This window comes from Bos indicus, chromosome 18 (assembly GCF_029378745.1).
Source record: "Bos indicus isolate NIAB-ARS_2022 breed Sahiwal x Tharparkar chromosome 18, NIAB-ARS_B.indTharparkar_mat_pri_1.0, whole genome shotgun sequence".
NCBI lineage: Eukaryota > Metazoa > Chordata > Mammalia > Artiodactyla > Bovidae > Bos > Bos indicus.
In genome coordinates, this window is record NC_091777.1 from 61,810,725 (window position 1) to 61,833,714 (window position 22,990).

A 22,990-nucleotide genomic window follows, 5' to 3' on the forward strand; every position below is an offset into this window, starting at 1 on the left:
TGTATTTCCATACAAATTGTGAATTTGTTCTCGCTCTGTAAAAAATACCGTTGGTAGCTTGATAGGGATTGCATTGAATCTATAGATTGCTTTGGGTGAATTTATGCTTTTAAACTGTGGTGTTGGAGAAGACTCTTGAGAGTCCCTTGGATGCAAGAAGATCCAACCAGTCTATTCTAAAGGAGATCAGTCCTGGGTGTTCATTGGGAGGACTGATGCTGAAGCTGAAATTCCAATACTTTGGCCACCTCAGGTGAAGAGGTGACTCATTGGAAAAGACCCTGATGCTGGGCAGGATTGGGGGCAGGAGGAGAAGGGGACGACAGAGGATGAGATGGCTGGATGGCATCACCGACTTGATGGACATGAGTTTGAGTAAACTCCAGGAGTTGGTGATGGACAGGGAGGCCTGGTGTGCTGCGATTCATGGGGTCGCAAAGAGTCGGACACGACTGAGTGACTGAACTGAAGTGAACTGAACTGATTCATAAAATGGGTGGTTCCCACAGGGCAGGGAGTCAGTGAGTGGTTGTGAGCAGGGCAACAAGATGAGGAAGGGGTTTGGGAGATGACTGAGGGTCTGCTGTCTTTCCAGGGACAGGGGTACAACGTGGACACCCTCCAGGCTTTACATATTCCTCTCCCACACCCCATGCCTCCTCACTTTACTGCCCACATGAGCCTGGAAAAGTCACCTAACCTTCCCTCTAACCCTCTAAAAGCTTAGCAAAGAAGTGGAGAAATAAGACACAGGATGACTCCTTACATAATCTATGTAAGATTGGAATTTCAGAGCTGAGGTGTTTGTCTCTGTTGATGGAAAATTAAATAACAACCATGGTAAGAAAAAAGAAAAGAGAATTTTGGTTATTTCCATAACACAGAATTTTAAGATAATGTATTAAATTTTAAGATAACTTATGACTGATAACAATTTACTGCTGCTGCTGCTGCTGCTAAGTCGCTTCAGTCGTGTCTGACTCTTCGACCTCATAGACAGCAGCCCACCAGGCTCCCCTGTCCCTGGGATTCTCCAGGCAAGAACACTGGAGTGGGTTGCCATTTCCTTCTCCAATTCATGAAAGTGAAAAGTGAAGTTGCTCGGTCGTGTCCGACTCTTAGTGACCCCATGGACTGTAGCCCACCAGGCTCCTCCGTCCATGGGGTTTTCCAGGCAAGAGTACTGGAGTGGTGTGCCACTGCCTTCTCCAGCTAGGATATATCAAATCACTGTGGACTGTGACCGCAGCCATGAAATTAAAAGATGCTTGCTCCTTGGAAGAAAGGCTATGACAAACCTAGACAGTGTATTAAAAAACAGAGACATTACTTTGCCAACAAAGGTCCATCTAGTCAAAGCTATGCTTGGCAAAGAAGTAGAGAGATAAAACACAGGATGAGTCCTTACATAACCTATGTAAGATGGGAATTCCAGAGGTGAGGTGTTTGGCTCTGTTGATAGAAAATTAAATGGCAATTGAGGTAAGAAAAAGGAGAGTTTTGGCTATTTCCATGACATTTAATATTTCAAGATAATAATTAGAATTATGACTGATAACAATATGCTGAGACATATTAGGCTTTTTACAATTTCATATAGTTTTTTAGAAAAAAAAGATCGATAACATTTATCCTTCCAATATCACCTTAGAAGGTTCATCATCACTTACTTGACTGTGATAGCTATGTAATGATATTTGCCAATTTTCCTAATTATAATGGGTTCAATATATTTCTCTGAGATGTTGTGGGGGCTCACTGAAAAATCCCCAAATTAGCTAGAGGTCAAAAAAATATTTCACTTATAGTATTATTTGGGAGTGACTTCCCTGGTGATCCAATGCTCTCAAAGCACAGGGTTCAAGTTTGATCCCTGGTCAGGAAATTAGATCCCACATCATAATGCAACTAAGATTTACCATGGCCAAATAATTTGTGTGTGTGTATGTGTGTGTGTGTGGTAAAGGAATTTGATTTGGGAAGATTTTCAAAGATAGCACAACTTCTTTTTTTTTTTTTTTTTTTTTACCCTGTCTGCAACTTGCAGAATCTTAGTTCCCAGACCAGGGGTATATTACCCAGGCCCCCCTGCTGTGAACCCCTGGACCACCAGGGAAATCCTCCACAAATTTTCTATAACTTCCTTTATTACACTCAGATTTTCAGTGTTCTGCTTCTCCCCTCCCCCATTTTAATGTCACTTTAGGACAAAATTACTTCCTTTCCCTTTAACAAAATACACGTTCATCCTTATAACTTAAAAAAAATTTCCTTGAACACAAATATATTTTCCTTATTAATTTCAGTAGTTTTAATGACACATATTAATCAGACTTCTTAACATTTTTGCTTAGTTGCTCAGTCATGTTTGACTCTTTGCAACTCCATGGATGGTAGCCCGCCAGGCTCCTCTGTCCATGGGATTTCCCAGGCAAGAATACTGGAGTGGGTTGCCATTTCCTTACCCAGAGGATCATTCTCAACTCAGGGATCAAACCCCCATCTCTTGTGTCTCCTGCATTGCAGGCAGACTCCTTACGCAGTGAGCCATTCGTAAAACCCCATAGCAATTCTAATTACTAGTGAAAACTAAATAAGTAATTGTGAACTGTTGGTTATATCAGTATTTCTTTTTAATTGAAGTAGACTTGTTTTACAGTATTATATTAATAATAGTTTCAGGTGCGTAGTTTCACCAATTACACTCCGTCAAAAGTTATTACACAATAAGGGTGACAATTCCGTGTACTCTACGACCTATCCTTGCTGCTTATCTATTGTATACATGGTATAATAGTTTGTATCTCTGAATCCCGTATCCCTAATTTGATCCTGCCTCCTTTCCTCTCTTTGGCCACCTGATGCGAAGAACCGACTCATTGGAAAGACTTTGATGCTGGGAGAGATTGATGGCAAAAGGAGAAGGGAGTGACAGAGGATGAGATGGTTAGATAGCATCACCAACTCAATAGACACGAATTGGGAGCAAACTCCAGGAAATAGTGGAGGACAGAGATAGTGCTGCAGTCCATGGGGTCGCAAAGAGTCAGACGCGACTTAGCGACTGAACAAAAACAACCTTCCCTCGCACCACTGGTAACCACTAATTTGTTTTCTGGATCTGTGAGTCTGTTTCTCCTTTGATACATTTACTTGTATTATACAAATGACAGTAACTGTAAGAATATTGAATCACTATGCCATACACCTGAAACTAATATAAACCAACTATATTTCAATAACCAAAGAACAAATAGACATCCATTCAGGAAGAAAAGCACCTTTTGAAAAAGTTGGGGTGGTTTTTCTGCCATACAAAGAAGTGAACCAGCTACATGTATACATATGTCCCCTCCGCCTTGAACTCCCCCCTCCCCCCATCCCACCCTCCAGGTCATCACAGAGCACTGAGCCAAGCTCCCTGAGCTAGACAGCAGCTTCCCACTAGCTATCAGCCTTACACACACTAGTGTACATATGTCAGTGCTACTCTCTCAGTTCGTCTCACCCTCCCCTTCCCCCACCTGGGCTCATATGTCTGTTCTCTCGCCCTGCGTCTCTGTTCCTGCCCTGCACACGGGCTCATCTTTTCTTAATTCCATCCATATACATTAATATATGATATTTGTCTTTCTCTTCCTCACTTACTTCACTCTGTATGACAGACTCTAGGTCCATCCGTATCACTACAAATAACCCAGTCTCGTTTCTTTGTGTGGCTGAGTGATAGTGCATTGTACCTATGTGCCACATCTTCTCTACCCATCACAGTTAGGTTGCTTCCATGTGCTGGCGACCGCAAACAGTGCTGGAATAAACATTGGGGTACTTGTGTCTTTCTGAATTGTTTTTCTCGTGGTATGCACTCAGTAGTGGGATTGCTGGATCATGTGGTAGTTCTGTTTTTTACGGAACCTCCGTGCTTTCTCCGTCGTGGCTGTATCAGTTTACATTCCCACCAACAGCGCGAGAGGGTTCCCTTTTCTCCACATCCTCTCCAGCATTTACTGTTTGCAGACTTATGATGATGGCCATTCTGATTGGTGTGAGGTGATACCTCATTGTAGTTTTGATTTGCATTTCTCTGATAATGAGCGATGTTGAGCATCTTTTTTTTCATGTGTTTGTTGGCCATCTGTGTGTCTTCTTTGGAGAAATGTCTGTTTAGGTCTTCTGCCCATTTTCTGGATTGGGTTGGAAAAGTACCTCTGTGACTGTGGTGGGACTTAGCTCCATGTGCCCAAAGAGCCCTGGGGGAGTCTTGTCTGTCTGTGCATCTGGGTCACAGGCTGGCAGACCTCACTATGGGCTGCAGAACCTGCAGAGCCAGGGAACCTGCCCGGACCCCTCTGGGGGTGGAGGCGTAACCTGGAGAACAGTAACAAAACAGAAAATTCGCGGAAGGTCAGCCTTCACTAGGGAAGAGACTGGCACTCCAAAAAAGGATCAAAGAAAAAGTAGCAGAACCACCGCCCCACAACCCCCCAAACACACACACACACACACACACAAGGAAACATCTCACGGGGCTGATCTCCCATCACAGAAAAGGAAAGAGCCCAGTGAGTGTCCAGTTAGCCTAGTTCTGAGGACACTGCTGGCGACATCTGTGTCTCTACAGCAGCCTCCACAGTGCTGAGAGGGGACCTCCATGAGGAAGGAGAGGAAGGCTACTGGCAAAGAGGCCGATCAACATTTCAAAGGGCGTGAAAGGGATTGCTCTCAACAGGGAACCCAAACACATGCCTCCTTGAGCACCACAGCCGGGAATCTACCTCCTGCGTCCACAGGCACCCTCAGTGCCCCGAGTGCTTGACCCACACTTCCCCCCGCTCTCCAGGGGCTCCTTGTGGGACTCTCCCCCTGCAGCCCCCAGGGGAGCCGGGGGAGACAAGGAGCGGGCTCAGACAACCGCCCCCTCCACCCCACCCCCACCCCCGCCCCGCCCCGCCCCAGCTCTGGGCGAGGGCGCCCGCAAACTGGAGCCCTAGCGCCACCTTCTGGAAATCCAGACACAGCTTTCCAGGAGGCAGCCTGGTGGGTTGTCAGAACAGAGAGACAGAAAAGCTAAGAGTTCTCCCACAAGACGGAGCAAGAAAAGTGGAGTAGGTGTAGGGATAGGAAGAGAAAGATCCAGATAATACACCGCCATCGTTAAAAGAATACCCCAGCTGAAGGTAACCAGCAAAGATGTCTGCTACTTCAAATGAGAGAGCGCCAATGGAAAACTACAAAAAAGCATGAAACGTTAAAGAAACACGCCATCACAAAAAGAATATAACCTGTTTCCAATAAGCTACAACATGGATGAACCTGTGGACATTTTACTAGGTGAAACAAGCCTGATAGAAAATGAAATATATTGAATGACTCCCCTGGAGTACCTACAGTGGTCAGAGCGATAGAGACAGGAAGTAGAGTGGTGATTGCCAACAACTGTGGAGGAGAAAGGGGGAATTTTTGTTGAATGTGTACAGTTTTGGTTTTGCAAGATGAAAAAAAGTTCTGGAGTTTGGTTGCCCAAAATGTGAATGTTCTTAACACTTCTGAATTGGACACTTAAAATGGTTAAAATGCTAAATTATACATTATGTGTAATTTACTATAATAAACACCATCTCCGAACCACCCCCTGGGGGTAACCGCAGAAGAGTCAAGGGCTGATAACAACACTGCAGGTGTTTCCCAGCCCACCCCCACCCCAACAACCCAGGGGTGAGGACCGTCTTCTGCGCTCAGGACTCCCGGCTTGGGTTCTTGGAGATGTCCCAGCTCCAGCCTCCCTGACTGACCCAGTGCTCCAGGCTCTGCTCCAAGGATCCAGTAAGTCTCGGGTCACCCTCTTCTGTGGGAGACTGGGCGCTGAGTTTGCATCGTCCCAAGGAGACCTCTGCAACCCCAGAGTGCAAGGGGTCATAGTAGCTCCAGCCTGAGGGTGGAGAAACCCGTTTTACAGATGAAAGCAGGAGCTGGTGTCTGCGCTGTGTGTGTGTGTGTGTGTGTGTGTGTGTGTGTGTGTGTGTGTATGTGTGTGTGTGTAAGGAAGGGTGGGGCGAGATTGGATCAGTGCCTTGAGGCTCTAAGACAATTTTTACTGTTGTTCATATAATATTAGAGATCACCCTTATATAAGGTTTATGATGTAGGGTTGGTGATCATGCCCTAGAATAGGTTTTATGATTTCAATCTCTTTTTACTCTGGGCCCTTCGAATCTATGGGTTCTTCCTTTTCTGCAGATATTGGGGTAACTGTAAGGGACTTGAACACCCAGATTTAGGTATGTGTAAAGAATAAACGCATGATGACTTACATTCAGTCACTTCTGGGTTTGCTATGCCCAAGTTTTATTATTTATCATGGGCAGTACTTTTTTTTAAATGGTGGTAAAATACACAGAGAGCTTCCCAGGCGGCTCAGTGCTAAAGAATCTGCCTGCCAATGCAGGGGAGGCAGGTTCAAGATCCTTGGTCTGGGAACTAAGGTCCTACATGCCCGCAGCTCCTGAGCTCACAGGGCCTGGATCCCGCAGGCCACCACTGAAGGGAAGCCCACAGGGAGCCTGCCACAAACAGTCTGCACGCTGCAACTAGGATCAGGGCCTGCATGCTAACTTGCTGCAGTAGTGTCCGACTCTTTTCGACCCTGTGGACTCTAACTCTCCAGGTTCCTCTGTCCATGGGATTCTCCAGGCAAGAATACTGAGGGGATCTTCCTCACCCAGGTATCAAACACCGGTCTCCTGCATTGCAGGCGGGTTCTTTACTGACTGCCACCAGGGAAGCCCCTAGGCTCAGAGACAGTTTGGCAATTGAGGCTCAGACGCTCCCCTGAGCTAAGGATAAGGAGGTAGGGATCTGAGGCCTCAACGGGGAGGAAAACAACTTACAGGAGGTCAGGGAACAGCTGCTTGCTCCTCCAGGCAGGCAAGTCCTTTTGAGATTAAAAGCTGTTCTCTGGTAATAGCTCTCTTCCTGGCGTAGGTCCCCTAATATAATTATTTTGAGCAGTTAAAGGAGAGACAGAGAACTTCTCCTGAGTCCGCTGGGTCTGAATCGCCTTCAGCTCAAAACAACCCATATCCAAAGTAGGACATTTTGGGGAGATGTGTTCTCCTCCTCCTCACATCGCTTCAAGTAAGTCTCCCAGTAACTTTGAAATATGTTAAAAGTGTTGTTTATGTGTGAAGAAACCAAAGTTCAGAGACGGACAACTCGCCCAATGTGTCCTTATATCACCCGCTTCCCCTCGTTCCATTGCTTCATGGAATTGGACTCCCAAGGCCAAGGGCGGATGGATATTCTTTTTTTTTTTTTCTTTTATTGAAGTAAAGTTGATGTCTAATGTTGTGTTAATTTCAGCTGTACAGCAAAGTGATTCAGTTCTGTATACAGTTTTCATATTTTAAAAAATATTTATTTGTCTGAGCCAACGCTTAGTTGTGGTGTATGGAATCTAGTTCTCTGACCCAGGATGGGACCTGGGCCCCTTGATTTGGAGCATAGAGTCTTAGCTCCTGGCCCACCAGGGAAGTCCTTCTTTTTCATATTCTTTTCCTATGGTTTATCGCAGGATAGTGAGTAGAGTTTCCTGGTCTCCACGGTAGGACTGTGTTGTTTAGGGTGACATTCCTGAGGACTTTGTGTCTCGCTTTCTCAGCAGATCGTACCCTCCTCAGCTGTGTCTAGGATGCTGCATCCGTATGTTCACCAGTTTGTTCAGAAGCTGGTCATGGGCGGCCGCTGGAGCCCATAGAGAAGTCTGACAGTCCCATGGCTCATCAGAACACTCCACATTTTCAATACGGGATCCGACACAGCTCGGAGAACAATGAGAGGGCTGGTGCCTTATGGACGGTGCCAATAAATAATTTCTCTGAGAGATAAGGACTGATACAGAATGGACTGAGTCAGACGACCTGAAATCTACCTGGGCCACATCTAATGGAAGTTCTCGGCTTAATTCTTACTTATGATCTTACGAATTCTGCCAGCTTTGTTATTTGTGTTTCTCCTGTTTCGCAAAATTGTTGTTTCTTCCACTACTGGCCTCTGATAAACTGATGATGTGTAGTTTCATATGAGATCAGTGCCGGTAACCATGTAACTCTAAATGTTGGGAGAAGCAACAAGAGAGAGTATTTTCCTGGACCTATTTTCCTGGACCATAATGGTCATGAATTGCCTCCCAATGGTCATGAATTGCCTCCCAAACCGTTGTTGAATTTATGACCATACAGGAGCCCTGCCGACTGGAAACTGGCACTTGCCATCTACCTCTACAAGGATTAAATCAGGAGCTGCTGCAGCTGCTGACTTTCAACACCCGCTGAGAGGAGTTTAGGGCAGAGATAAGGAATGAAGCAGTCTGTGCACTGGGAAAACTGGCAGAACAGGCCGTCAGGGAGTTAGACACTTTCAGAAGACTTTTTAAAATTTATTTTCAATCAGAAGATTGTTTCTTTACAATGTTCTGTTGGTTTCTGCCGTACAACAACGTGAACCAGCCATAGGTATACATGTGTCCCCTCCCTCTTGAACCTCCCTCTCACCCACCCCCCATCCCACCCCTCTAGGTTGTCACAGAGCGCCGGGTTGAGCTCCCTGTGTTACGCAGCAACTTCCCATTAACTGTCTATTTTGCATGTGGTAATGTATATGATTGGGGGCTTCCCTGGTGGCTCAGATGGTAAAGGATCTGCCTGCAATGCAGGAGATCCGGGTTCCATCTCTGGGTCAGGAAGATCCCCTGGAGAAGAGAATGACAACCCACTCCAGTATTCTTGCCTGGAGCATCCCAAGGACAGAGGAGCCTGGAGGGCTGCAGTCCACGGGGTCACAAAGAGTTGGACACGACTGAAGTGACTTAGCACATACAGCGCATATATTTCAGTGCTACTCTATCAATTTGTCCCACCCTCTCCTTCCTGCACTGTGTCCACAAGTCAGGAGAAGATCTTATGAGCCCTGATTCTTCCATCTTTGCATACGTAGACAAACACTGACATCACTAATGGTGACACCTGCTTTGGCTACTGGGGAGAAAACTACAGTTAAAAGTCAAAATGAAGTCGCTGCGGTGCAGACATCTGAGGAAATAGCTAGGTGACGCTGGCTGTGATCTCAGACAAGTCCAAAAATGAGTTTTCTGAGTTGCATCAGACTAGGATGCCACATCCATTCACAGAACAATGTCTGCTGGCAGCTAGTAACTGCAACCTTACTTTTTCAAGGTCTCTTCTTGTACATAGAACATTGTTAGACAAGGAAATTGCTTTGGCCCCTTTAATTTTGTCTCAGGTGGTTTCTCGGAAGCTCCGTGATTAGCAACTGCTTGAAACTGCACTTTGGAACTCAGGGAAGGTCGTGGAGACTGGAGTCTGCCTACAAGAAACAGGGGACAGAAATAACACCCAGGAGCCCCATACTGCACTGAAGCAGGATCTAGGTAAGCTCCAGGCTGGGCATTCACAATTAGACTCCTGTTTACATTTCCTGAGGAAGGAGGCAGGTGGGCACTTGGCTAGACATTTACAACCAGCCTCCTGTTGGCAACTTCAAGATGGAAATGACAAGAACATAGTAAGTAGCTGGACTTTGTCTCCTGTGGACACCTAAGATAACAATCAGGGCAGGGCTAAACTCTATTTGATTAAAAGATCAAGAGGTCACATATTTCCTACCCTTGGGACTGGGAGACTCTGCACATCCCCAGAAAGGCTCCTTGGAGGTCAAAAAGAAGGGGGCACCATCCCATAATAGGTGATGTCAAGGACCCCCTCACAGGGCTCTGGACTAGAATCCGTCCTGGAAAGAAGTTGCACATGTGTTTTGGGGAGGATCCTAGGGCAGGGCAGGTGTGGAAAAAGAAACCAAACAATTGGCCAAAGGTGAACAAATCTGGAAGAAGTGCCCTGTGTGAATGACTTAACTGCCATCTTATGGGGCTCCTCCTCCTCAGGGGAAGGCCCACATCTCTTCTCTCCAGGTGTGTAATTCTGCCTCACTTTGGTCTGAACTGAACAAGCAGTTTCTCTGTGCCCTCTGGCTTCCTGGGCTGTGTCTTTAATCTACTTCGTACACTTTTTCTTTGTTTGTTTGTTTGTTTGTTTTTTTCACAGCTTTTGACTTCTTGAGAAATGAATCTATCTATGGGGATGAGAGCCAGGGGAATCTTATCTCTAGCCTCTGGCCCCTGGTGGACAAGCGGCTAGGATTCCTGGTTTTCCCCCAGGCCACCTGGGTCCAATTCCTGGGCAGAGAACTAAGCCACCGCTCACGCCTGACTCTATCTGAGAACGTCTGATGCTGAGACCCAGGATTTCAAGGTAAACTGCAGGTCTCCCCAGGCTGCTGGCTGGAGACCTCTGAGTCTTTCTCTCTCTCCCATGAGAACTTGCTTGCTCTCACTCTCTGCTTTGTTCTCCTTCCAAGATCCGCAGGGCTACAGGTCAGCTCAGTGAAGGAGCCCAAGTCATGTTCTTCTCGCTCCTTTCTCTGTCTTTTGCTGGCTCTGCAGGAACTACTACTCCCAGCATGCCCTGTGCCCATCCTCTTCAACACTGAGAGCAAGGCAGCAGGGATCTTAGCTTGGCACCTACCACTGCCTCCAACAAATCGCTCCCTGCTACACACTGCACTTTTACTTCCCAGGAGTAGAAAAATTACAACCCGCAGGCCCCACAATCAGTCTTCCATGTCTTTCTCCCCAAGCAACCCACCAGCAGGCAAATTCTTCTTGTCCTGTGATTTTCTTTACTTGAGAAGTAAAGAATTGACTTGATTTTACTAATTAGAATTTACTAATTTACTTGAGAAGCAAGGTTTCTTTTTCACCTAAGCCTTATGTCCCCTTCAGTTTTACCTTAGACGCCAAACAAACGGGGTGGTAGACCTAAGGCTATTTCTGCTGTTTTATCTCCCACTGTACTCCGTGTCCACAAATCCGCTGTGAGACTGTTCTCACCACTTGGCTCTCAGGTCCTGACCCCCGTGGCCTTCTGCCTTGTAGCCAACTCCAGTTACTCCAGCAGTTCTCTGCCACTCCAGGCTGCGACAGCCATGCACTGCAAGGGGCACAGCCTACTGGGCCGGCCACGTTCACGCAGACCTCACCACTATAGCGGACGCTCCTCGAGGGGCTCCCCGGTGACGCTGGCACTGGTTCAAATGTTCCCTCAACCCCCCACCCCCGCCCCCACTCCACCCCCGCACTGGGAACCCCTCATGGGAGGGACTGGGTCAACTACAGACTTCTGGTCAGTGAGCAATGGGAGAGTAGAGGACTCTCAAAATTCCATCACGCACAGGATTCGAAGGAAATTCAGAGGGCAGTCTGGGTCTCCCCAGGGGCCCCCGAGTCGTGTTTCTGGGAGGCTGGACTTCATTTCTAGGAGTGCTGTTCTTGGTTGCAGGTTGTTCAACCTGGGACATTGTCCTTTTTAAGCCAGATGGGCCAAGAAAGAGAAAACTTAGATTTGCTTTAATGATCGCTGGTCTTTATTTAAGTTGAGGGATGGAAAATGACCTAAAATATTGGGTCTCTGGATTATAATATTATACTATCTTATAATATTATAGTATCTTACAATTAAATCTTTATTGCCATGGATGGGAAAATAAACTGAGATTAAGTGTCCTATTTATTCTAAATGATCCCCTTCTAATTTTTCCCAGCTCTCGGAGGGGGAACCAAGCTTCCCCAACTCCTGCAAGTTCCCTTACTGCTTCAGATTCTTTGGATTAAAAGAAGACCCCCTTCTTTCCAGAGAAATAGTCTTTGCTGGTACAACATTTTATCAGCCACTTTCCGCCTGTTATCAGGGCCAATTTGAGAACTCTCTGGTCTAAAATTAACCTATGAAACTATGACTACAGAAAAGAAAGAAGATATGTTATTCTAACATTGTGTGGCCACAATATTCTCTGGACTCTGGAGAAAATTTGTTAAGATTAAAAATTCTGTTGAAGAAAAAATACTGGTTCTTTTTGCATGTGTAATTAGAGAAAATTGACTTTTAAAATACTTTTTATTTTTCAGAATTCTGACCCTTAAAGGACAACTCTTGCTAGGAGAACATGATTTTCTCTGCCTATGCCTTGACACCAGGGCTCTTAGGAACACTTATCCAAGCCTTGTCTAATTTCTGAGACTGAGGATAAAACGTGGAAGAATCTTACTTATTACTTATTTTAAAACTTTATAAAAATTTTACATAAATATATTTATTTTAACGAGTAATTGTATTTTACTGTTACAGTTATTTACAAACTAGTGAGTTTCCTATTGTAATAGCTGATTCATGGCTAAGTTTAGAAAATGAAACCGTGAGGTCTCTGTCTGGATTTATGTACGTCTCAGTATGTGTCTTTGCTTTTGGATAGTGTTGCTGATTTGTAAAGGACCGCTATTAAATTGGCTTAAAGAAAAGAAAGCAAATAATTTTAAATACAAGAATGAAGCTAAATGCAGGTTCACACACTCTGGGAAATATTCAGTGTTAAACTGATATCTGACCTTAAAGTCAGTTTAAGTTTGTTAATATAAAAACAAACTTAGAATAAAATATCTTCAGAGTCATCAATATTAAGCATAATACTTTTACTGCAACTGGGTTGCCTGAAAGTCACTAAATTTATGTTACAACATTTGTTAGCAAGAAAATTGGCTTGGCATCAGATAAAAGTTTTTGAATGAACACTTTAGAAATAATTATGTTTTAGCTTTTCTAGGTATTAAGAGTTGAGGATTCTATTTGAAATATATAGGTAAATCTACTAGAAATAATAACGGAAGCATTTTAGCGTATAACAGGAAAGTAGGATGTGTATTTTCAGTAAAGAAGATAGGAGGAATAAAATCACACTTCATTAAGAGAAGTGCTCCCCCTCGCTTCTCTTCAAGCAACTCTTTCCGTAACTTTGAAACATCTTGAAAGATTAACTTAGGTTTAAGGAACCACATCTCAGAGATAGAGAACTTGCTCAATATGTCCTCTTACCACCTGTTCCCATCACTCTGTCACTCCATGGAACTGGACTCCCAGGGCCAAGGGTAGGTGGACATTCTTGACAGCTTGCTGTGTTGTTTTCTCAGCAGATCTGAGCCTCCTCGATTCTCTAGGATGTTGTGTCAGGATGTTCACCAGTTTGGTCAGAAGCTGATCCGTAGGCGGCGGCTGGAGCCCAGGGAGGAGTCTGAGACGGGCAGGGCCCACTCTCTGAACACCAGAGACCTGACAGCTCTGGGTGTGAGCGGTACCCTAGGAGCTGGCGTGTACATCGTGGTTGGAGAAGTGGCTGTGTATGAAGCAGGACCAGCGATCATCATCTGCTTCTTGCTGGCCGGCCTATCAACTCTTTTGTCCGGGCTGTGCTACGCGGAGTTGGTGGCCCGGGTACCACGCTCTGGTTCTGCGTATCTCTACAGCTACGTCACTGTGGGAGAACTGTGTGCCTTCGTCATTGGATGGAACCTCATCCTGTCCTTTGTCATTGGTGAGACAGTGGGGTAGGGGAAGGTGTGGGGCTTAAGATCAGGAAATTCAGAGCAGGTATTGGAGTCATCACTGATTCATGAGAACTTCATTAATGCACCTTGTGGGGGGACGTGGATAACTGTGGCAGGAAACCCTTATAACTGTATTCTAGTTAGGGCAGCTCTGCTCTCCTTAAATGACTGAACCAAGAACTGAGCAGGAAAAGGAACTGAAAGGAGTGGGTGATAAGGAGGCATGTCCCCCAGGCCCTTCCCCTCACCATATTGAAGTCTCTGCTCTGCTGTTTCCTTTGTGGGATTTTTGTTTACAATTCGACTTAAATTGTCACCCTCATCTCCTGGTCCTCTAGGTCCCACTTCCCTGTTATAGTTTCTGGCCTCATATTAATCTTCTCCTAACATATTAAATAGTTGACCTGTTTTGTGAATCATCTGGGTCTACTCTGAGTGCAAAGTTGCTTGAGGAACATCCAACTCTTTGCGATCCCATGGACTGTAGCCCACCAGGCTCCTCTGTCCATGGGATTCTCCAGGCAAGAACACTGGAGTGGGTTGCCATTTCCTACCACTGATGATCTCTCCAACCCAGGAATTGAACCTGCATCTCTTATGTCTCCTGCATTGGCAGGCAAGTTCTTCACCATTAGTGCTGCTTGCAAAGGGTGTACCCTCTGCACTCCATAAAAGGGAACTTTGTAAGATTAGGTATTTTGTCTGTTTTTTCCCCCCAGAACATCCTGTGGTACATGATAGAGATTCAGCTTCTCTTTGTCAGTGAGTGTTCTCTTGCTGCTGCAGGCACCGCCAGTGAGGCCAGGGCCTGGAGCATCGCCTTTGACAGTCTCATTGGGAACCACATCTCTCAGGCGTTCCAGGGAACTTTCTCTCCATATATGCCCTACTTCCTGGCCAGGCATCCAGACTTTTTTGCCCTGGTCCTGGTGCTGCTGCTCACAGGTGAGACAGGGCTCAGAGATAGAATGGGAAGAGTGGGGTGTGGAGGGGGAGTTGGGGTAAAGAAAGCTTGGAGTTCCAGAATGGTGGGATAATTCAGTTCAGTCACTCAGTCATGTCTGACTCTTTGCAACCCCATGAAGCGCAGCACAGCAGGCCTCCCTGTCCATCACCAACTCCTGGAGTTCACCCAAACTCATGTCCATTGAGTCAGTGATGCCATCCAACCATCTCATCCTCTGTCATCCCCTTCTCCTCCTGCCCTCAATCTTTCCCAGCATCAGGGTCTTTTCAAATGAGTTAGCTCTTCACATCAGGTAGGACTGGAATGAACTGTCTGAGATAAGAGAGACAAGAAGCCAAGATACAAACCATTGTTTTTCACCCTTGGCACTACTGACATTCTGGGTAGAATCGTTCTTCGATGTCAGGGAGCTGTCTTATTCATTGTGAATTTTTTTTCAATCATTGTCAACTGTTGATTAGCACCCTCAGTCTTTACTTACTAGATAACAGCAATGCCCACCAGCCAAATTATGACAATCGGAATGCCTCAAGATATTGCCAAGAGTCTCTTCAGAGACAAAATCATCCCCACCTGATAATCATTTGCTTTAGGCCTACAAGTTTCTTCCCCGTACTGAGACTGAAGATATTTGTTTATTTGAGTGGAAATTCACACAAAATAAAATTAACCATTTTACCATATCCCCCCAGATTTTTTGCGATATAATTGAGATTGTTATTGTTGTTCTGTCGCTAAGTCGCATCCAACTCTTTGTGACCCCATGAACTGCAGTACACCAGGCTTCCCTGTCCTTCACTATCTCCCCGAGTTTGCTGAAACTCATGTCCATTGAGTTGATGATGCCATCCAACCATCTTATTCTCTGTCATCCAACCATCTTATTCTCTGTCATCCCCTTCTCCTCCTGCCTTCAGTCTTTCCCAGCATTAGCATCTTTTCCAGTGAGTTGGTTCTTTATATCAGGTGGCCAAACTATTGGAGCTTCAGCTTCAACATCAGTCCTTCCAATGAATATTCAGGGTTGATTTCCTTTAGGACTGACTGGCTTGATCTCATCGCTGTCCAGGGAGCTCTCAAGAGTCTTCTCCAGCAGCACAGTTTGAAAGCATCAATTCTTTGGTGCTTAGGCTTCTTTATGGTTCAACTCGTACTTTTATACATAACTACTGGAAAAACCTCAACTTTGACTATATAGACCTTTGTTGGCAAAGTGATGTCTCTGCTTTTTAAGGTGCTGTCTAGGTTTGTCATAGCTTGTCTTAATTGAGATACAATATTACATAATTTTAAGATGTATAAAGTGATGTTGGTCAATGTGTTTATTGTGAGATGATCGCCACAGTAAGAAATTAGCCATCTGAAAGTGTACCATACAGTGACACTTAGTACATTCACAGTGTTGTGCAACCGTCTCCTCCATGCACCTCCAAACATCTTCATCACTACGGAAGGAAACCCTGTACCCACTGAGCAGTCACTGTCTGCCTCTCACCCACCCATAAACCCCAGCCTATGACAACCACTAGTTTTCTTTGTATGCTACAGATTTAGTTATTTTGGATGCTTCATATTCCATCTTTCCACAGGACTGCTGGTTCTGGGACTTCATGAATCAGTCATGCTTAACAAAGTGTTCGCAGGCTTGAACCTTTCTATTCTCATCTTCATCATCGTCTCTGGCTTCATTAAGGGAGACCTGCACAACTGGAAGCTCACAGAACAGGACTACACGTTGAACACATCTGAATCCACTGACACCTCTAGGTTAGGAGAGTACTCTTGGCTGAATAATGTCTATGTGTGTGATGTGCACAGCTGGGAACGTGGTGGGGACCACAGATATCAGGGCTGATGAATCCGATGATGGAGTCATGGAGTCCAGGAGTTGTGATATTAACTGAGGATACAGGTAGGGATGGCTGAACTCACCTCACCCATGTTCTTCCTCATTCATTCTCTCATCACAGCTTGGGTCCTCTGGGTGCTGGAGGGTTTACACCTTTTGGCATTGAAGGGATTCTCCATGGAATAGCAACATGTGTCTATGCCTTTGATGGCTTTGATGTCATTGCTACTACAGGTAACTGTAGTCACTGTGTTTCTTATCAAGGGTCTGGGCAGGTTGGGCTGCCCTTGGGCATAGGGGTTGGAAGAAGTTTAGACTGCATTTGGAGGTGCAAGGTAATTGGATTTTGTGCTTTCATTCCAGTGTGTTTACTGACCTAATGCTCCACTCATCTCGCAGGAGTAGAAGCCAGAAATCCTCAGCATTCCATCCCCATTAGCATCGTGATCACAATCTTCATCTGCTTTTTGGTGTATGTTGGTGGCTCAGCAGCACTCACCCTCATGGTGCCCTACTACCAGATTCATCCTGAGAGCTTCCTGCCACAGGCTTTCCTCAGTGTTGGGTGGGGCCCTCTAAGATATGTCCTGGCTGCTATCACCATCTGTGCTCTTTCATTCAGGTCAGTGTCAAAGCTTTTTCTCCATCCTCTATCAGATTATCAGATATTGTAGCTTCAGATTGAGAAACAAAAGGGAAAGACAGCTTACCCCATGTAGACTAGGGAGCAGAAACCCCAGTCTCTCATGCTTCTCCCCTTCCTCCCACGTGCCCACTTTCTCTCCCAGCCTCCTGGGCACCATGTTCCCTATGCTTCGTGTGATCTACACAATGGCAGAGGATGGACTCCTTTTCAGGAGACTTGCCCAAATCCATGCCCACACACGAACCGCCATGTGGACCATCTTAGCTTCTGGAAGTCTTGCGGGTGAATAAACAAAACTTCTTTGACCAGTTTTCTTAACTTGCATATTTCCACTATCTCACTCTCTCCCCCCTCCTTGTTTGTGCCCTGATTTTAGCTGTCATGGCACTACTCTTTGAGCTCACTGATCTTGCGGACCTCATGTCAATTGGGACCCTGCTCGCTTACTCCTTGGTGGCCTTTTCTGTGCTTGTCCTCAGGTGAGACCCCACAACATGCTGACTGGAAGTCTTTGACTGGTGGGGATTGATGTGAAGATGATCCTCTTCTGCCTTCACACTGCCTTCAAAATGACCAACGATCGTTAATTTGGGAAAGAGATGGAATCATCTGGGTGATGTTGGATGAGTAGGGGATACTATTAACACTGCCTTAATATTTCTAATTCAGGTATCAACCAGAACAGAATTTAAGCCAGAATGAGACAGCAGAAGAGGAAATAGATATTTCTCAGTTGGAAGCAAGACCTTTACAATCTGTACCTGAAGCAGAAAATTCAAGGATTCTGAAGACTCTGTGGTTCCCTTCCAGCACCATCCCCACTCGGAAATCTGGGCGGATTGTCTATGGATGTGCCTTTCTGCTTGGTGAGAAGTGGGATTTCTCTTGGCTGTATTCTAAATTTGACAGTATGGGGAGGGCAGTGTGTTTTGGGCAGTTGAGGAGGAATCTTGGAGAGATAATGGCCCTTCCTGAGGTTGGCAGTTTTGAGATGGGTGTGACCCAAGGTCCTGATGTCTTTATCTTCTGGGTCCAGCCTGTTCTCCTCCACCTTGACCCTTGCAGTTCTCCTGCTGATGGTCCTGAGCCTGATCCTGACCCTGTTGACCAGCCGTGTATTCTCTGGACTCTCAGTGTACACAACAGTGGCTGTGCTGCTGCTGCCCATCACTGGCATCACAACCATCATCTGGAGGCAGCCCCAGAACCCCTCTCCTCTTCACTACAAGGTGAGTGACCTTATGTGTCCAAGCTCTCCAGGGTGAGGAATGAAGGCTGCCTGCTCTGACATCTAAATGCTGTAGGCTGGATCAGGAGTTGCTCCCAGAAGGGAAGTTGCTAAAACCAATGGACCCTTTCCTGATCCACACTCAGCGCTTTACACACACAATCTCAGTAGGCACTGAACACACAGCCTGCGTTGAACTGGACTCTTCCTGCCCACGTGGAGTAGGGCCTCCCTTTCAGACGTCTGGGGTGTGTTCAGGGATGAATTAACTTTGTCCACAGGTCCTTTGTTGGCCCATCCTCTCACTGGTGAGCATCTTTGTCAACGTTTACTTGATGATGCAGATGAACACTAGGACCTGGGTCCAGTTTGGCTTCTGGATGGGGATTGGTGAGTGAGTTTCTTGGAAACTGAGGCCCCTTGAGTGACTGAACCCAAGTGTCTTCCTACTACCTCTCCCCTAAACTGTCAGGCGCAACAGAAGGCGTAGGACACCTGCTGGGCTTTCATAAGTGAAGAAAGCACCTACTTTCCCTTCTCACTGTCTCATCTCCCTGCTAGGATCTGTTGTATACTTTGGATATGGGATCCGACACAGCCTGGGGGAGAACAATGATCAACAGCCGCCAGCCTCCAATTCCCAAATGCTTGATGGAAATATCCCTGGTGATGAATCTTCTTAACCACAGGACATAGATGCTGTGTGGCATCCCTCCAGACTCAGAAGTATCTTCCAGTTCAAGTGACATTTTGAGCCTCTATGGAGCCTGAAGTTGAAATGCATTTACAACCATGTGCTTATTGCCAGCAGATAAAATGACTTTACTGTTGAATAATTTTGAAGTAAACTTTTCAAAGCAAAATATATATTCAGAAAAGCACATGCTTCATAAGTGAGCCTCAAGGTGAATTTCCACAAAGAAAGTACAACAAAATAACCATCAACCGGAGAAAATACTAAAATGTTAATGGGTGTATAAGAAGCACCTTCTTATGTCTATTTCCACTGAAAACACAGAGATTGTGACCTGGGAAGGAAATGTAGGTAAGTATATTTTCTGTCCAGGGTTATACTTTAAACATTAGGACATAAATAGGTTGAAAGTAAAAGGAAGGGAACAAACACATTGTACAAACAGTAACACAAGAATGCTAGGGCAGCTATCTTATTACAGAACCAAGTAGAGTTTAGGAAAAAGAGAATAACAGGTGAAGTGGATCTTGAGTAATGATAAAGGGAAATGCTCATTTTAATCTCTTCCCCCAGCTTATTGAGAGGTAGTGTAACATCGTCCAAATGATCATTTCTCTTTACTCTTCTGTGGTAGAACGTTAGAGTTGCACCACAGAGTTTATGAGAAAAAGTTCTTAATTGAAAAAACAACCAGGACACCTGCATTGCTAGAGGAAGGGGAACGGGATGGGGAGGAATAACTGGTTGATGAATGCTTACAGTTGGGTGAAAGTAAAAGCTGGAAAATGAACCTGGAGAAACAAGATGAGAAGTGGTTGCTGCAGAACAGAATGCTTAAAACTGAGGTCATGGACTTTAATGATGTCAGTGATAATGATATAGAGGTTGTTGGTAGGAATGAACAACTGAAGTAGAGTAAAAGGGGGATGGAAGTCAAGAAACTAAACAGCAAAATTATCAGATGGATTAAAGAATAAGTGAAGAGAGATTAACAGAATTAGAGATACCACTATCTTGCGAGTTCTAATGAAATTACTGGCTTAGAAATTAATGAGGACTGAAACTGTCAGGTGAAACTTCGATGGAAGAGGTTGACATCATCTGGTTGTCAGTCTTCCCTCACTGATGTGGGACACCCGGGAATCATGCTAGCCGGTGAGCTGTGATAAGCAGTACAGAACACTTCCGGGAACACAGCCTTGATGACAAACTGCATCAGAATACAATCAAGCCTCTAGAGCAGCTCCCAGCTCACAGCAGATATAAAGGGTAGATTCACATTTCAACTGAAAATGCAATCAGCCAAAACCAGAATGTGGGTAATTCTCCAGGAAGGAAAATGGTGCATTTTGAAAATGCACCATTTTCATAACTATTAAATGGTATGGGGGATTCCCTGGTGGTCTAGTCATTAGGGCTCCATTTTTCACCTGCAGGATGTGCGGGTTCTGTCCCAAATGGGGGAACTAAGATCCCACAAGCTGCACAGTGCAACCAATGAAATAAGTGATGTGACCCAAATTGGAGATTCATTCATTAATCAAATATGATCACCCATACAGGTATACACTGGGAATATTGCTTGTTGGGTCCAGATGACCCAATAAAAAAAATTGGCAATAAAAGAAATCATACACAATTTTTTTAGTTTCCCCATGCATATAAAAGTCATGTTTAAAAAAGTTATGTTATGCTATACTCTACTCAGTGTGCAATAGCATTTTGTTAAAAAGTACATACCTTGATTTTTAAAAATATTTTTTCTAAAATATGGTAAATATCAACTGATAATACAGTGGTCACAAATCAATTTGTAGAACATGCAGTATTTGTAAAAAGTGAAGCATGTGTGTACATGTGAATATATCTGCACATAGTAAGATACGTATAATTAAATGCATAAAATATGTATCTATATAAGATATATGTATTAAAATATATTTTTAAATGTTCACAGTTTCTATGAAATTCGTTGCATTTAGGTGTCTTGTATGTTTATTTGCTAAATCTCTCCTCCTCTTTGTCTCTTTGTATGCTGTGTTCTAATCACCTCTTCTTATGAAGATATCAGTCATATTGGGTTAGGGCCAACTCTAATGACCTCATTTAAATTTAGTTACCTCTTTAAGGCCCTCTCACCAAATACAGTCACATTCTGTGGTCCTGGGGGTTAGGGTTTCAACAGAGGAATTTGAGAAAAAGGAAATGCATTCAACTCACAACACTTTTGACCACCATTTTCTCCCCAGCAGCTGAAACAGTGTCTGAAATGCAGAAAATGTTCAATTATATTTGATGAGATATATAATAAAAGAATCACATGTACATGTAATATTTTATGTGCCCCAAAACAGAGAAAATTTTATTTTTCAGATGATATCAAGGGGAATGAATAGTATTCACTTGAAAAAAAATATTTTGTGAAACTAACTGAAATGGGAAATAAGCTATGTCTAAATCTATGAGCTTTGGTGGTTTTTCTGGTAGTCGTGTGTGAATGTGAGACCTGGACCATAGAGAAGGCTGAGCACCAAAGAATTGAACTTTGGTGATTTTGAACTGTGTTGCTGGAGAAGACTCTTGAGAGACCCTTGGACAGCAAGAAATTCAAGCCAGTCAATCCTAAAGAAAATCATTCATTGGAATATTCATTGGAAGGGCTGATGCTGAAGCTGAAGCTACAATACTTTGGCCACCTGATGCGAAGAACTGACTCAATGGAAAAGACCCTGATGCTGGGAAAGATTGAGGGCAGGAGTAGGAAGGGGTGGCAGAGGATGAAATGGTTAGGCAGCATCACCAACTCAATGGACAGGATTTTGAGCAAACTCCAGGAGACAGTGAAGGACAGGGATGCCTGGCATGCTGCAGTCCATGGAGTTGCAAAGAGTTGGATACGACTTCGTGAATGAATGTAACAACAACTCTTAATTGGTGCTGAGCTGGGCTTAAGGATTCCCCACAATTGAGTGTCTCAGGTCACAAGCAGATTTTGCAAGGCCAAGTCATGTAAATAAAACTGGGAGGGAGGAGGATTGAGAGTTGGGTCCCTGGTTTTACAGCCCCTCCTTTTCAGGGTTCTTAATGATCAAAAGAATCTGTGTCCACAGGAGCAATCAATAAAGAACCTACCATAGGGATAGAAAAAAAACTTAATTTGAACCAAACTGAGGGCTATAGTTGGGAAGGCAGCCTCTCAGAGAGCTCTGAGGAATTGCTCTGCTGAAGCATGGTTTCCAGCATCCTTTTACACCTCATTCAAACAAAACTCACTCATCAACATGACAGGGTGAATTCCTTCAAGATTTCAAGAGAGACAGAATTAGTACATAGACAGCGAGACAGCAGGACCCTGGTGTCTGGGAAGGGAACCTTATCTTGGAGGGAGTGTTAACATGGATGCCATGAAAAGGGAGTTACTCATTCTTATCTTCCAAACAGACTCTCTTTACCGCAATGGTTAAAGCAGATGAGCTGTGAGAGCTGGACAGGCTGTCTTAGCTCACACACAGTTCAAGATGAACCATAAGAAAAAAAGGACTTCATACCTCAGTATGTGAATATTTCTCCATCACAAGCAGACAAAAATCTATATGATCCAGCCATTCTTCTTCTGAAAGAGAAAGTGTTAGTCACTCACTCGTGTCTGACTCTTTGCAATCCCATGGACTATAGCCCACCAGGCTCCTCTGTCCCTGGAATTCTCCAGGCAAGAATACTAGAGAAGGTAGCCATTCCCTTCTCTGGGGAATCTTCCTGACCCAGGGAACGAACCTGGGTATTCCCACATTGCAGGCAGATTCTTTACTGTCTGAGCACCAGGGAAGCTCACTCTACTTCCAAGGCAATACCAAAAGAATTGAAAGCACACTCTAGAAGAGATATTTGAACACTCATTTTCATAGCAGCATTATTCACAAAACCAAAGCATGAAAGCAACCCAAGTGCCCACTGACCAACATATGAATAAGACAATGTGGTAGGTACAAATAATGGAGTGTTATTTATCATTAAAAAGGGAGGGAATTCCAACGCATGCTACAACATGAAAGAACTTGGTGGACATTTTACTAAGCTAAATTAACCTGACAGGAAATGA

At 44.7% G+C, this 22,990-nt stretch overlaps 1 protein-coding gene across 3 annotated transcripts; it reads left to right on the forward strand.

The window, feature by feature from the left end:
- Nucleotides 1-5,193: 5,193 nt before the first annotated feature.
- On the forward strand, nucleotides 5,194-22,301 carry LOC109573090 (cationic amino acid transporter 3-like). Of its 3 annotated transcripts, XM_070771687.1 has the most exons (14): nucleotides 5,194-8,510; nucleotides 9,298-9,445; nucleotides 10,119-10,325; nucleotides 13,097-13,494; nucleotides 14,294-14,452; nucleotides 16,064-16,241; nucleotides 16,445-16,557; nucleotides 16,723-16,945; nucleotides 17,112-17,251; nucleotides 17,346-17,448; nucleotides 17,639-17,835; nucleotides 18,035-18,198; nucleotides 18,479-18,587; nucleotides 18,759-22,301. In XM_070771687.1, the coding sequence occupies exons 3-14, from the start codon at nucleotides 10,303-10,305 to the stop codon at nucleotides 18,878-18,880; spliced, it is 1,929 nt and encodes a 642-aa protein (XP_070627788.1). In that variant the 5' UTR covers nucleotides 5,194-8,510; nucleotides 9,298-9,445; nucleotides 10,119-10,302; the 3' UTR covers nucleotides 18,881-22,301. The 3 variants fall into 3 exon arrangements, with proteins under 3 accessions (XP_070627788.1, XP_070627787.1, XP_019835873.2); XM_070771686.1 differs by having other exon boundaries at nucleotides 9,298-10,325; XM_019980314.2 differs by lacking the exon at nucleotides 5,194-8,510 and having other exon boundaries at nucleotides 9,137-10,325.
- Nucleotides 22,302-22,990: the final 689 nt, after the last annotated feature.